This window comes from Ascaphus truei, chromosome 22 (genome assembly GCF_040206685.1).
Source record: "Ascaphus truei isolate aAscTru1 chromosome 22, aAscTru1.hap1, whole genome shotgun sequence".
Lineage (NCBI taxonomy): Eukaryota > Metazoa > Chordata > Amphibia > Anura > Ascaphidae > Ascaphus > Ascaphus truei.
The window spans coordinates 10,376,417-10,391,975 of record NC_134504.1 but is presented as its reverse complement, the minus strand read 5'-3'; the positions used below and the strand labels follow the sequence as shown (position 1 = coordinate 10,391,975).

Below are 15,559 nucleotides of genomic sequence, written 5' to 3'. Positions count from 1 at the left end.
CATTTGACAAGGTGTTCCATGGTAAAGCGCTTTAACCTTTATGCGAAGTCCTGTATATATTGCTACATGGCTTTATTTCCTTTTGGGATCATGCGCTTGGAGTATTATTATATGTTGACATTCGGCATTCCCTTCCAAAGCAAACATCACAAGTGCACCTGGTTTAATCTCTCTGGGTTATTTTTTTTTTGCTTCTGGTTATTTGCTTACTGAAGGAACGCTAGATAATTTTGCTGGGTTATATGGGAAACAAACGCGTGTTTCAGCGATCTGAAACCAGAGGTTTCGGGGGCTATTTCTGGAGAGAAACAGAGAAGCTGATGAAACGTCCAACTTCACAGGTTGGAGATTTTGTTTTTAAAGGGGACGTTCTCTGTTCTATATTAATTTTTTTTATGAAGATCTTTTACAAGGAAAAATACATCAAAATTCCAGTCTCCATTTTAAGTACCCTCTTCCCCCCTCGGGGAAAGATTGCAGTGCAAATCACCCAGGCAGGAATTGAACCTACAACATTGGTAAAGTGTTTTGTTTTACTGAGCTGTTGATGTAATATACAGGCGCTCCTCGCTTATCTGCCGAAATCCCTCCCGCAAACCACAGTCGGATAACAGACTTGTTAATTTGCGGCGGGTAAGCGGTTCCGATGTCCGATAATGCGTCCAGCGGACTGCTTTATGCGGAGTCGGATTAAAGCCGTTCGACAGATAACGGACCGTCGGATACCGAGGATCACCTGTACTCGATTAACTCGTTTTTAAGGGTGCAATTCGGCCCTAAATCAGCAGCGTTAAACACTCAGAGCGGCTAATTACAAATACTCCCAGAACAACATTTCCCAGAATTCCCTGCTCGTCTCCTGCTCACCCTCTATTCACTAGTTGAATCCTGACGAAGAATTGGGTCCCAGTGTTTTGCATGGTTCTGAACTCTTCATTAGCAAAGGGAAGCGGCCTCATCATATCCAAATGGTGCCATGGATACTGCACCCGTATTAAAGTTCCAGGTCGGCGCGCGTCTGGTTAAACGTAAATCTAACCGGAAGATTTTTTTGGGGGGGCGCAGCGGTTACAGAGGCCCTTGCGCTCATCCCCAAGGCATTTAAATGAAATGCTGGGGGGAGGCGTGAGGCCTCTGTAACTCGCTTGCCGTGATTCAGCCGGCTTCGGGCGACGCGTCGTCAAATGATGCCGCGGGGTGACGTCACTTGACCCCATGGCACTAAGGTAAACGGGGGCACGAGCACTGGGGGGAAGCAGGCAGGGGGGCGCAGCACCAGAAGTCTGCGAACTCCTGGCATAGGGTGTTTAAAGGATCTTTAGAGAGGTGTCTGTGTGTGTGTATATATTCTGTATACTTGGCATTAGTGACGTGAAAACCTTTTTGTATCAGATTGCGAACCGTGAAAAATTTGCCCTTTTTGTAGTCGCCAAAAAAAAATAATCCGCGGTTCGCCGAGCAATTACATCAATGTGCATAGCAAAATTCTCAAATCTATATGTTACAGGAGCAGTAAAATGTGGTCTCTGTGTGTGGGTTTGGGGCAGGTTTGCAACAGTGAGAGATGTGTATGTTGAGGATAATTTTAAGATTCCTACCCCCATCAGAGGCTGTTTTACACAACAGCTGAGATTTAGGCTCAGCGCACCTTCCGTTGCCATGCAGGACGTCTCCCAGAGGCTGGGCTGAGTTGGTTTTCAGATGCCCTGAGGCTGTAAATACATCGAGAACGGTTTGTGTAGCTCACTTACTGCAAATAACCGAAACTTAACTGGAGCCACTCACCCAGGCAGGTGTCAGAAACCAGTTGTGAAATACCAGTTACCCATGTTTCGGGAACAGGTGCATATTCTGTTGTTTGGTTTGTAATGGTGTTTTGCTAACAGCGGGACCGTGTTCTGTAGACATTTACAAAATGATCTCGATGCATGGAGTGAAGTGTAGAGCTGATCCCACAAACTCTGCTCTGACATTAACCGGAGATCCGGATACCGAGATCCATCTGCACAGTTTTCGCATTGGACTCCAGTTGATGTCTGGACTTTTCCATAATGAGGAGGCCCTGGTGGCTTCCTTTGGGTAATTTGTATTCCTATTGCCGTTTACAATGCGGTGTCGGACTGGGGTGTTGATGTTCCCACAGTGGGAAACAAATTGTAGCCATGCCCCATACGGCCATAAATGACACAGAAAGGGTTTGTACTCGTGCATACATACACAACGTTATACGCCTGCTCGTCTCCTGCGCTCTACCCATAAGGCCGTGTCCGGGGTGGGTGCGTGTGTGACCGTGACCGTGGCTTCACGCGCGCCTCTAGTTGGAGCGATTTGTGCCCTGTAAGTGGACGCGATGACGGGGCGTGTCCTCATTGGGCGGAACACTCGCGTGACCCGTCGCGCGATAGAAACAAATGCTCTGCATTGCGCTCGTGCTTTTTATGGCCGACCTCATAGAGGAACGGCATTTTGATCGCGCCGCGCTCCCCATGGACACGGCCTAACTCCTCTCCGCCCCTTTCGCCTCTACTGTTCTCTCACTCCTTAGGCCTCGGCCAGGCTCCCTGCTTGCTCGCTGAGGCGCACTGAGGCTCAGGGAAAGCGGGTGCTTTCCCTGGCCTTGCGGTTGCTTACCGCACGCGCCGGGGGGGGCGCGTCACTGGCCGGGGGCGGGCCAGTGACGTCACGGAGCTGGTTCGCCCTCATTGGGCGAACCGCTCACGTGACCGGCCTGTCTCGCCGGCAAGCGGGGGAATTTTAAATTCCCCTAAGACCTGCGCTTCCGCGCGCTTGCGGAAGCATAGGTGAGCCCCTACTAAAGTCGCTCTAATTGCGGCTCTAGGGGCTCAGTGCTGAGCGGGAGCGCGCCATGGCCGAGGCCTTAGACCCTTTTCCCTTCACTGCCCCTTACCCGCGGACCCCCCTCACACTCCGTATGCGCCAAACACCTTCTCTCCCCACCTCTAAAGCAGCCGTCCAAGCTGCCGTTTATTTAAATGTATTTATGTTTCCCCTTTAATCTGTGCATCAATACAATCCCACACAATGATAAGTAATTAGCTAAGTTGCCGATCGATCCGTTCTCCTGTGATCGATCGGCGAAGATTCTGCTCGGGGGGGCTCACTAAATGGCTGTCAGTGCAGCAGTAGACGATCAAAGATGTAAAGTTCTGTGGGGAAGATCATGTGACCAGGCAGTCACTAGATACAATTGGTGCACTGCTAGAGAGAGAGGGCAGGGCTCAAAAAGGGGTGTGCCCTTTCAGTGAAGTTACTTCCCCGCCACCTCCCACCCTGTATCTTTTAGAGCGTAACCTCCTTGTTCCAGTCCTCGTCCTCTGCAGAATGCACAGAACAGACCATCAGGTGAGGGACCCGGCGGCCCTGCTAATACTTGGCGTTCTTCTTTTCAGGACAGCGCGAGCTGCGGCACGGTGTCGCTGCCGGAAACGCTGCTGTTTGTGTCCACCTTGGATGGAAGTCTGCACGCGGTCAGCAAGAGGACCGGCTCCATCAAATGGACATTAAAAGAAGGTAATGCACGTCTGGACCTCCCCAATTCTGCGAGCCAGACCCGTCCACATGTCCTGTACAATTAGCATCTAGATCAGGGGTGGCCAACTCCAGTCCTCAAGGGCCACCAACAGGCTGGGTTTTGGGGATATCCCTGCTTCAGCACAGGTGGCTAAAGCAGAAGGACAATATCACTGCCTTTTGAAGTGGTTGGAATCCCAGTGTCCGGTCAATGTGTGACCCGTGTGCCGGTCACTTTGATCTCCCTGCGCCTCAAAAAGCAACATTAGATTGTAAGCAGTGCGAGGCAGCGATTTATTGTGCCTGTAACATTTGATATACTGCGCCGCGTACACTGTCCCCGCTATATACGCAGCCACTGAATATAAATATCATCTCGCCATTATTACTTGATTTTAGATACAGCGCCAGTATTGTCCAAATATGTTCTACCGCTATATAAAAACATCGATGAAACTGCGCAACATGTGTGTGTCCCAGAAATAAGGATCTGTGATATGGGACAATGTGAGGCCCAGGGCCGGAGCTAAAGCCCGGAGGCCCGCCCTCTTGGGTGACCCGCTCAATGCATAATTTTTCTGCTCTGCATGCGCGACCGGCACTTTGCTACCGCGCATGCGCGATCGGCTCTTTTCAACTGCGCATGGTATTTGCCTACCAGCAACCCGCCAACCGCGCATGCGTAGTTGGAAAGAACCGGTCGCGCCTGCGCGGTAGCCATGTGCCGGTCGCGCATGCGCGGTAGCCATGTGCCGGTCGCGCCTGCGCGGTAGCCATGTGCTGGTAGCGCATGCGCGGTAGCCTTGTGCCGGTCACGCATGCGCGGTAGCCATGTGCCGGTCACGCATGCGCGGTAGCCATGTGCCGGTCGCGCCTGCGCGGTAGCCATGTGCCGGTCGCGCCTGCGCGGTAGCCATGTGCCGGTCGCGCATGCGCGCTATGCAAGAGCAGATTTTGCTCTCTCAGCACAGAGGGAAGGACACACACGGTAATAACACTTTTTTTTTTTTTTTTTTTAATTTACACTTTGACTTTTTATAATACACAACCTCACTTATATAAATATACCTGTTAAAATGCCAACTGTATAAAACTATAGCACCCTACTCCTTGAAGCGCACACAATTTATTCCCTTTTAAAAGACCAATTAGCGCGGGTCAGTGAATATGGCGCAGAGGCTCAGCCGCTCTGCTCAGAGCGTGTCACAGATGGGAATAGACGTCCGATACATATTTATTTTAATATTATCATGCGACTGTAGAGGCGCGGGACACGGGAGAATTTGTCCTGGAACCCAGAACAGCCGCCGCTCTCCACCTGGAGCCGCGGAAACTCCGAGCGGTCTGTGACCGCCTGGAGCCGCTTCACGCACCTGTCACTCGGGTGGATCTGCCCCTGTGTGTGTCCGTCTGTCACAGACCTGACATACGCTCCCGCTCCCGTAGCTGGGAGAGCGTAACCTCGGGGGGAGCAGCGAGTGGAACAGGAGCTCTCCGCCCCGACAATGATAGCACCAGCCGCAGAGCCGCCATCTTGCTCAGTAATAACACTTTTGGGAGGCTGATCACACAGGGAAGGACAAATGCACCATGTCCCGGTATATGTGGCAGAGGTTAACAATCAATGGCGGCACTCTCTCACTCCCGAAGCCCCCTCCCCTCCCCCCACTCACCTCCTCTGGCTCACACGCGCACCACGTGACGCGTCAAAGCTTCAGAATACCATCTTCTGGTAGCGCTGGCCAGCTGACGCGTCACAGCACGTAGTGAGCCACGGAGGGAGGAGGCAGCAGGGACAAACAGATTGCAGGTAAGGGGCTGGTGGCGCACGTGGCCGCGCGCCGTCGGACGCAGCAGGACCAAAGCCCAAGACCCCATAATGTCCAGTTTTATTGCCAGTGGTTTCAGTATTTCCCTTACCCACAACTGTCCGGTTAGCAGCTGTTACTGTGACCCTGGTGGATCGGCAGAGATGAATGTTTGGACGGTGGCCAGGTCAAAATAACCCGGGCAGAGAGGAAGGTTTGACCCGCTGCTTTTGGGCACTTTCCCCGCCCTCTCCTTGGCGACAGGGTTTATTTTTGAAACTTTTTGGTTTTGATCCAGAAAGCTCTGTTAAATCCGGGCTCGTAATGTCACTTTGCTCTTATCGGGAACTGATGTTTTTACCCGAGGTAACCTTGTGTGCGTGATGCCAATTGCACGCAGAGATAAGAGCCGCTCATTAGCTCAGACGTTAACGCCGTGTTGTAGCATAATGCTGCATTCTCTCCCGGTAACGTGACGGGAAGCTTGTCTTGGCGTTACTGCGATCCAGACCCTGAAATAGGTGTTTTAACTGAAGTTGAGAGAGGAGAGAGGGAAATAACGCTGTTGGGCCGCGATTACCGAGATACTTGCCGGTAACTCCAGCGCCTATACTTCCTGGTATTTAAATCCCCGGCATTACACGGGCCAATAGGAAGCCGCAATGGATTACTGTCATCCGTAGCTGCTTCCTGTTGTCACGCGGGAGATGGAAACGGCCATCTTGTTTACCCTGGAGGGACAGGAGCTCTCTACCTTCACCTGCAACTATCTTGGGAAGCAGGTGATCCCGGGAGCTGAAAATAGTGTTTCAATTCCGAGAAACCCCAGTTTACCCTCCCCAGCCCCCTGCCCCCCCGCCCCCAAAAAAAGCAGGGAAAGAGAGGGATTAAATAAACCACATCAGACAGGGGGCACTGCTGCTTTTAAACATCTGTTCTCTGTAAGGAAGGGGTGAGAACGAGTCGTGTTTGTCGGTCCGGTCAGTGGATTACCCCATTCTTGCATCATGTTGGAAGCACACTGGCCTCGCGTGTAGACGGGAGGTGCCCGTGTCATTCCGATGTATGTCCCTCCGAAGGGCGGATCGGGGGAAAGTGAAAAATAAAGGTTATTTACTAGAAGAAAGTGCATTGTATGTACTAATGACCCGGTCCTGACCGAGAAGGAGCGGCTCAGTGAGTAAAGACACTGATCGATAACAATGCCACTGAGCGTGAATCTCTGGATTCGCTCCTTGTGACCTTGAGCAAGTCACTTTATCTCCCTGTGCCTCAGGCACCACAAGCATAGATTGTAAGCTCTGCGGGACAGGGACTGTGTCTGTAACATTCTTATCTGCTGCGTACCACACACTATACTGTAATAGAGTCCCATGGGGAGAAAAGCGCTGTATGAAATAAATTTTATTATTATATGAAATAAAGTTTCACTCTGACAAAAAGCCCTACGGATACAGGTATATTTCACTCCATCGAAGCAGCAATGTGCGTGCGCTTAGAAATGATGATTTTTAGCCTGCCGGGCACTTAATATTTCAGATTTTTACAAATAGAGCGTTGGAAAGGGGAAGAAGAGACGTGTAAATGTGCACAAATGCCAGGAAAACGGCTGCTTTACACGTTACAATCTCTATGAAAAGTGTTAAAAAAAAAAAAAAAAATCCTTTATAAAGATGACATTAACCCTTGAGCTCCCGGGGAGGAAGATGTGCTGCTGATCACTCGGGCATCAACAAAATGCCCGTTAACCCTTTGAGTGTCGGAGCGGTCGCAGTGCCGGAGCCCTCTGGCACCGTGCTGCCATTTTACTGAAGAGTGAGCCACTGATTGAGCCACCTGTGCTGAAGCAGGGAGTTCCTGAAAACCTGACCGGTTGGTGGCCCTTGAGGACTGGGAGTTGGCCCACCCCTGGTCTATAAAATTAGGGTGTCATTTTAATCCATTTTAGTGTCATTTTCTTCCAAACCCCGTTTTGATCACATGCAGGTAACATGTTGCGTTTAATATGTTTGATAGCAACGAGGAACTAGCGCTTTTTCTGTAGGTCATTTATAAGGCTGAAGGAGCTTGGTGGAAATGTCTCAACCTTTGAGGTGGCGGTGGGAGGGAGGGGGGGGCAGTTTGCATTTCAGCGCAGGCTCCTTGTAAGGCTGCGCTTATAGTGCCGGCGACGTCAGGCTGCGGTCGCTGGAAAAATCAAATTGAGATGACTTTTAGTGATCGCGCCCCAAACCGTCGCTGCGTTGCGCAAGCGACGGTGGCAATGCGTTTGTTTTGACGCGACGTCGCCGGCACTATAAGCGCATCCTTTCGTAGGGAAAGTCACTCTTTCTCCCTGCATTAGATTGTAAGCTCTCCGCGACAGGGGCTTCTTGTGCCCGCAGAATTCAGTGCACAGGCCGGCATACACCGTCAGCGCTATACAGGACCCTTTTTATTTATTTATAACCTATCCTAATTGCAGCTTTCCCTGGTTACCGGTTTTATTATTCTTAGTATTCGTATTGCAGGAGAGATCCGCGGGGTAGAACTGGTTGTGGGTTTTGAACGTCTTCCAGCAGACGCGAGACGGGTGACCTTTAAATGTGATTTTACTGACTGCGTCTTCTTGGTCTTCCTGCAGATCCTGTCCTTCAAGTTCCGACACATGTGGAAGCGTGAGTACTTTCCAACCTATTGCAGTGTATCTCTGCCTCAGGGTTGTGTACACTGGTATAGTGTGTGCTGAAGGGTGAATTGTGTGTCCTTTTAATAAGGGATAAAAATCGTGGCAGTGATATTCGCCACGTGCAGGGGTGGGCAACTCCCAGTACTCAAGGGCCACCAACAGGTCAGGTTTTCAGGATATCCCTGCTTCAGCACAGGTTGAGCCATCTGTGCTGAAGCTGGGACTGACTGAGCCACCTGTGCTGAAGCAGGCTCCACCAGTAGCTGTCGAGCCGCCTGGGCTAAAGCAGGAATATCCTGAAAACCTGACTTGTGGTTGCCCCTTAAGGACTGGGAGTTGGTCACTCCTGGCTTGGTGCAAAAAAAAAAACGTTTCTGGCACTGAACAGGTTAAAAAACATGGCCGTCATTGTGAACTTTCTTTATAAAAAGGATATATTGCTCAGTCCTGACGCCCGCAAATAAAGAGTTAACCGTTTACGCTGCCCTAATGACAGCCTCCTCTTCCGTTTCCTATATACCTATATCTATATCTCGGGGTTGCAGCTTTTAAAGCGGCAAGCTGCCGTTTTTATTTAGTTTTTATTTTCTCTTTAATATGTGCATCAGTACAATCCCACACAATAAGTAATTAACTAAGTCGCCGATCGATCGGCGAAGATTCGGCTCGGGGGGGGTTCACTAAATGGCTGTCGGTGCAGCAGAAGAGGACCAAAGATGCAAAGTTCTGTGGGGAAGATTAGGAGGTAGATCCAGAAATGGAGAAGAAAGCGGAGCACTGCAGACCAAAAATGGGGTTACGCACAAGTATAGAAAATTAAAAACAATTTATTGCATGGGGGGCGGCATGTAAGTCACTCTGATGCGTTTTGCGCTCGCGGCGCTTTGTTAAAGAGCGTGAAACGCGTCAGAGTGACTTACATGCCACCCTCCATGCTGTCACCCACCCAATAAATTGTTTTTCATTTTCTATACTTGTGCGTAGCCCCGTTTGTGGTCTGCAGTGCTCCGCTTTCTTCATTTCTGGATTTACCTCCTAATGTTGGTCGGCTGGAAGCTCGAACCAGAAGACAGACTGCATCAGTTGTGAGTAGTACCCCTGTGATCATCACTTTCATTCACTGGGGTGAAGATGTAAGATTCATATGTATGCCTGTAGAATAGAACAAGCCACAGCTGTCCTCACAGGCAGATATTGGCTTCATTATCCTCTTTATCCAGGCTCATACATACCTCCACACTAGAGCAATGAATACGTGAGACTCGTAGACGTCACACCCATGTGCATTATCGTCTGTCTTCAACAAATCAGAAATGTCAGCTGTATTTACATATGCCGTTTTGTCCATCGCTCTGAAGCACTGGTCTTGGGAGCCCCGTTCTTTTTTGCCTTTTGTGGGGAAGATCATGTGACCAGGCAGTCACTAGATACAATTGGTGCACTGCTAGAGAGAGGGCAGGGCTCAAAAAGGGGTGTGCCAGAGAGCCTGTTTCAGAAGAGGAAGGGGATGTGACATTGTAAATGGTTGCTATAGAAACAAAAAATGCTTGTTGCATTATATATAATACATTAAAAATGTCATTCAGAGTTGTTTAAATAAAATGCTACAAGTATTTTCTCATGGTACAGAACTGATTTATTAAAAAAAAAAAAAACACACGTAGGATATTGCTGGGTGTGCAGCTTTAAGTTGAGGAAATATAAAGGGGCTATATTGCCTAAGCAGTGCTACTTCGTGAGTCTGTGAGTCTCAAATGGAAATGTCCGCCACTAATAGATCCTAACAAAATAATGATTTCTATGGCAGAATATTCAAAGCTTTGGTCCCCACAGGGACCTGTTGCTCAGAACAGTTGTTCTTGAGCAAGGTCCATGCGTATTTCTGTTTGCCTCCCACCCTGCTGCGCGTCTGGGCACTGAATGAGCTGGATTCACGAGTGCCACCGTTGGCTGATATATATCGCTTGTAACCCTTGTATAATAGTACTGTGCGTCTTGTAATTATTCTGAGCGCTGTGTCCCCGAGACAATGTCTTTGCGTTGTGTTTTTCAGGCCGGCGTTTCTTCCGGATCCGAACGACGGAAGCTTGTACACGCTCGGCAGCAAAAATGACGAAGGGTTGACGGTAAGATCTGGGGGGGGTGGGGGGGTTACACCGCCTTCAGACCGCGGGTTTGCAGAGTTTCCGTGTTTTTGTGAAACACGAAAAAGCGTCTTTAATGCGGAAGGAGAAGCTGAGTGACAAAGGCCGGCTATGGAGTCCGTTACACCTCTCTTGCATTGCTCAGGGGAGGGGTAATGGTTAAGGAAGGGGTTCTAGTCGCCAGTCCATAAGACCCCCCCTAACAGGTCAGGTTTTCAGGATATCCCAGCCACAGTGCAGGTGAAGCAGGGTCTGACTGAGCCACCTGTGCGGAAGCTGGGATATCCTAAAAACCAGACCTGTTCGAGTCTTGAGGACTGGCGTTAAGAACCCCTGTTTTTTAAGGGATTGCACTTCTAAAGAAACATGACCGTCCCGGAGGGAAATTTCCCAACCCCCCCTCTGTATTACTTTATTCTGCATCCTATTCATTTCGAGACCGACCTTTTTAAAGATGAAGTCGCACTTCGGACCCGCGTCAAATAATGGCAGCAATGGGTTTCATAGGATAAAACTGATGTTGGGCACCTTTTTAAAAAGAATCATGTACAGTATATGTGTTTTTTAAGTAATTTGTGGGATAATAATATCCCGTTGTGCTTTCAGTTACAATGAGGACTGTGGGTGGAAATCATTTCTGTTAAAAAATAATAATAATTTAAACATTAATATCGTTGTCCCTTATTTCTAGTTTTAACCCATTACTGTCATTCGTTTGACATCGCTGCCATGTAAAACTGCTTCTTTTTAAATGGGCGCATTGCAAAAAGTATCGGAGCCTTCCTGCACAAATATAAACCGCGTGCGTAGCCGTTTTAGGCCGCAAGCCACGCATATAAATACGCAGGTATGTGAATGAGGAGATGGAACGGCTGAGGGACCGTGTGGCAGAGGAGACCAACGACATTTCAAAGCACACAGTCTCGGGGGAAGGAGGGAATATAATGTACTGTACAAACCATCACTGCCTTTCACTTATAATTACCTGCAACGGCTGTATTCTGGGCCAGAAAGCGCACCTGCAGGGCGAAAAACTCCCTCCAAGGGCTTAACCACTTCACTACCACAGCAGAGATGCCAGGGAATTCAGATTTTGGGGGGGCTGGCCCCCCAAAACTGTCACTTTTTAAAGGAGACGCGCTCATTTCTATGAGTGAGACTCCATTGAAGTCTGACGTTTGCTGATCTTTCTCCTTCCCCTTTGGAAAGCTCATCACATAGCCACAGGACGCGTCTTTAAACTTCCTGGGACTCTACGAAGTGGGAGAAAGTCTCACGGACAATCCCTGCTGACTAGGGTCGAACAATATGGCAGAATCAGGTGGAGTTTTAATTCCAGAGATGAAGACAAAAAAATAAGCGCAAATACCGTTGTTAATGAATATAAACCAAGTGAACACAGTAGTGAAAAAAGTGAAAAAATGATTATTATTTCATGCAGTCCTCTGAATGGGTGCTGCTCCTGGAGTGGACTCAATCCAAGTCCATAGGGACGCAGGAAAGGTCAGGAGCGCACTCCCATCATGGGGTGTATATATAGGAAGAAAAAAACACACTTATCGTGCACAGAAGTATTGTTACTTGTGATTCAAGGTGAAAAATATATGTAGTTCACTCGCATTCTTTATGAGCGATAAGAGCTATGTGGTTATCAAGAGTGACCACCCCATATGTAGATCTGGTGGTGATGTCCGTCAGGCTACGAAGCCAAGTGTTGACGTGTAGAGAAACATGAGGAGGATGATCCCATATGTGAAGAAAGAGGACACGAAAAAGTAGTGCAGACAACTTCATAACAAAGATTTAAATTAAAAAGTAATAAACTCACAAACACAGGTTGGAGTCGAGCAGCGGGGCTACCCTGGGTCAGACAATGGCGAAGACGGCACTCCTTCTTCTGGTAATTCCCCCCCCCCACCCCCCACCCCCCGTGGCGGACGTCCACAGTGGAAATTCAGCGAAGGAAGAACCCAATCCTTGGTAAAATCTTCACCAAAGTTAGACAGTCCTCCTGTGATTTGCGTTGTTCGCCCCACGCGTTTCTCTCCGCTTAGAGCTTCCTCAGTCCCGCAGGACGCGTCTTAAACTTCCTGGGACACTACTTAGTGGGAGACAATCCCTACTGACTAGGCTTGAACAATATGGCAGAATCAGATGAAGCTAGAATTCCAGTCTGATGTCCCCGCCCTCACTTGGGAGAGAGCGACTACAAACTCTGGGTGAGGCAAGCAGGGGATTCTGGGAGAGCTACCACTGAGTCTCCTTGACTACCCACCATTAACAATGTTTATACAGTGCATCAGTTATTGAGAATTTTCTTGGAGAAATACAGTAGAGCTGACCTTGGAATAACCCTTAAATGTAACAATGGTATTGGTTTCCTTTAACTCAGTGGAGCGCAAACTGGGGGGGAGGGGGGCATGGCGGTTACAGAGGCTCCGCGCTTCCCTGTCGCGCGAGGCCTCTGTAACGTTACTTACCTTAACTTTCCGTCGCCATGGCAACCCGGCAGCAAATGACACCGCGGGTGTCAGATTGGTGGGGGAAAAAAGGAAGCATCAATCACCCAGACGTGACCCCTTAAACACGTCACTGCCAATAGCACACTTAACCACGCCACTGACATTATTACACATGTGTCCTTTAAGGGACTCGCCCCTTAAACATGTCGCTGGAATGAGTACACTTTGGTCCTAGGAGCGATTGCCTGCTTACTGTGTTTTCCCCCCTCTTACAGAGACTTCCGTTTACCATCCCTGAGCTGGTGCAGGCGTCACCGTGCCGGACTTCAGATGGCGTTCTGTACATGGGTAAGTAAATATTCGGGGAGGGGTACGTCCCCAGCAATTGAAAGACTGAATGCAATTAAAAGAGGTGACTGTTCCAAAAGGGCGGCAGGCCGTTTCAGAGCCAACTCCTAAACCTGGCGCTGGGTATGGGGCGCTGGAGTTAGGAGCAGGAGAACCAGTGAGTTCCGGTAACATCACTTGGTTATTTCAGTATCGTACGCTGAAACAATTCAGGGAGGAAGGGTAGCCGTGGAGCCTCTGAAGTGGGAGCGTGCAGTGCCAGCTAACCGATAGAAACACGGGTATATACATGGATATAAAGGTGTGTTTAATTATTGCAGTCACTTAATGTATTTGTAATTCTATATAAAGAGTGGCCCCACAAACCCTCTGGTTGCGGAGATCTTTACCGGTCAAGTTATTGGTGTCTCTGCCCCCCCCCCCTCTCCAGGGGAAACAATATGGGCGTTCAAATCTCCTGCGTCATGAGGCCAATTGGAAGTCGCAACGTCCGTTGGGGCTTCCTATGGGGTGGCCATTTTAAAACCATGAAGCAACCATATAACTTCACCAGTAAGTAAGGAGCCGGGGGGGGGAGGGGGTCTCCTGAATTCTATGCGTTTCAGCTCCGGAGGACTCTCTCTGGTTCCCACACACTACACGTATACAAATACACACGCACACGTGTGTACACACAGAAGGAGCTAGAGCAGCCGTAGGTGTTTTTTTCTATTGCACACACTAGATCAGTGGTTCCTACTGATTGAGTCGCCTGTGCTGAAGCAGGCATGTCCTTAAACCCTGGACTGAAGTTGGCTACTCCTGCTCTAGAAGTTAGCCACCAAAAAGATGGGACGTCGGATTCCAGGCGGTGTAGCGGGTTCCTGAGTCCGTGAAGGGACTGGGCTCTTAGTAAGACCTCAAACTGCACCTTAGCGTGAGAGGCGGGGAATGTAGCTGTCAATTACAGCAGGAGCTTCCTTGCTCCCCACTTTGCATACACAGCAGCAAGGCATTGTGGGATGTGATGTTGGAAGCTCCCGCACTGGGTGACAGCTATACCCCCCATGCTGCCTGCACACACTGAGGGGCAGTATGGGGGCCTTATTTAAGCGTGGACTAAGTGTTTTCTAGCAGCGAGTGCACCATGTAAGAAGGTTTGGGAGCCGCTGCTCTGGATATAGCTGCTATTATACACTTTTTGGTTTTTGGATTCTCTAATACAGCTGCTGTTTCCTCTCACAGGAAGCGATGGTTTTGCTGTGTGATGAACAAATACATAAAAACTCCAGTTCTCTTAGTATTTTGGTTTCTTGTGATTTTCTCCAATGTTGTGGAGGCGTTGCTCTATTATAGACCAGATCATTTCATACTAAGGTCCAAAGGCGTCTGCTTGTTTTGATGGGTGTGCTGTGGAATGGCATGCTGTAAGATAGCATATTTTCTTATTTTTTTTTTCTATTTGTGTGTCTGATGTATGAACCGGTGAACGGGCACACTCGAAGTAAACATTTTTAGATGGGGACCGACGTGAATCTGACTAATAAATCCCCATTCATTATTTATTTACTTTGAGTATTATTTATTTATAAAAAATGTTTTACCAGGAAGTAATACACTGAGAGTTACCTCTGTTTTTCAAGTATGTCCTTGGCACCGAATTATGTTGACTGATACATGGTTACAAATACTGTACATTAAGTGAGCAGGGTTATACATTATGTACAAGACATTGCATGCACAGTTAGAGATAATATATATTATAGGCGTATGTAACAGTTACAGACCAGTTTAAAATGTGAGAGCGTTAGTTTTGAAAGAACTTAGACTGGTGGCGGCTGTGAGAGTCTCCGGTAGATTGTACCAGTTTTGGAGTGCACGGTAAGAGGAGGAGCAGCCGGATACTTTCCTGAACCTTGGGACCATAAACAGTTTTTTGGAGGCAGATCTCTGCTGGTTCATCTGTTCATGTAACTACTCTACCTATCCGCTGCTCCTCATTTCAATTATAGTCGAGGTGTATGTAAGTAAGTATGTGTTTTATGTGTGCAAATTCAGCCTGTGAAGCCTCTTCCCTGCGTAGGAGAAGATTTTATTCCCTATTCATTTGAATTGTTCTGATCTTTTCCCCGACACTAGGAAGCCGCCTCACAGCAGATCTGTACTTTTGGTGCTACAAGTTTTAACTGTGTACATTCAATGACCAAATATCTCCGACTGTACAATTCGGAGGAGCTTGGAGTTGTACTTCCCCCCCCCCCCCCTGACCCTGAAACACCCGACAATTGGATATATTTGTAAATTATTTTACCTTCATATGACCCCATACCGCCTTCATACTCTTACATGGAGGGCGTATATGTGTAAATGTAAGAGAGCTATGTCTTTCATTCACCGGCTGCAGGAAAGAAACAAGATATTTGGTACGTGATTGACCTAATAACGGGGGAGAAGCAGCAGACGTTGACGTCGTCCTTTGCAGAAAGTCTCTGCCCATCCACAACTCTGCTGTATCTTGGGAGGACAGGTACCTCCATCTCTTACCTCGTTAGGGGCGGCTTTGTCTTTAAAAGGCCGCTGCAATTAAGACATATAATAATGATTTCCGTGTTGTCACGG

General features: G+C 48.6%; 1 protein-coding gene across 1 annotated transcript in view; it reads left to right on the top strand.

The window, feature by feature from the left end:
- Positions 1–15,559, top strand: part of ERN1 (endoplasmic reticulum to nucleus signaling 1) — a 54,375-nt gene that overhangs the window by 17,242 nt on the left and 21,574 nt on the right. The window contains exons 2-6 of the mRNA XM_075579940.1: positions 3,411–3,531; positions 7,963–7,996; positions 10,061–10,133; positions 12,889–12,961; positions 15,345–15,467. Of these exons, the coding sequence (XP_075436055.1) occupies positions 3,411–3,531; positions 7,963–7,996; positions 10,061–10,133; positions 12,889–12,961; positions 15,345–15,467 (424 nt within the window). The remainder of the gene's footprint in view (positions 1–3,410; positions 3,532–7,962; positions 7,997–10,060; positions 10,134–12,888; positions 12,962–15,344; positions 15,468–15,559) is intronic.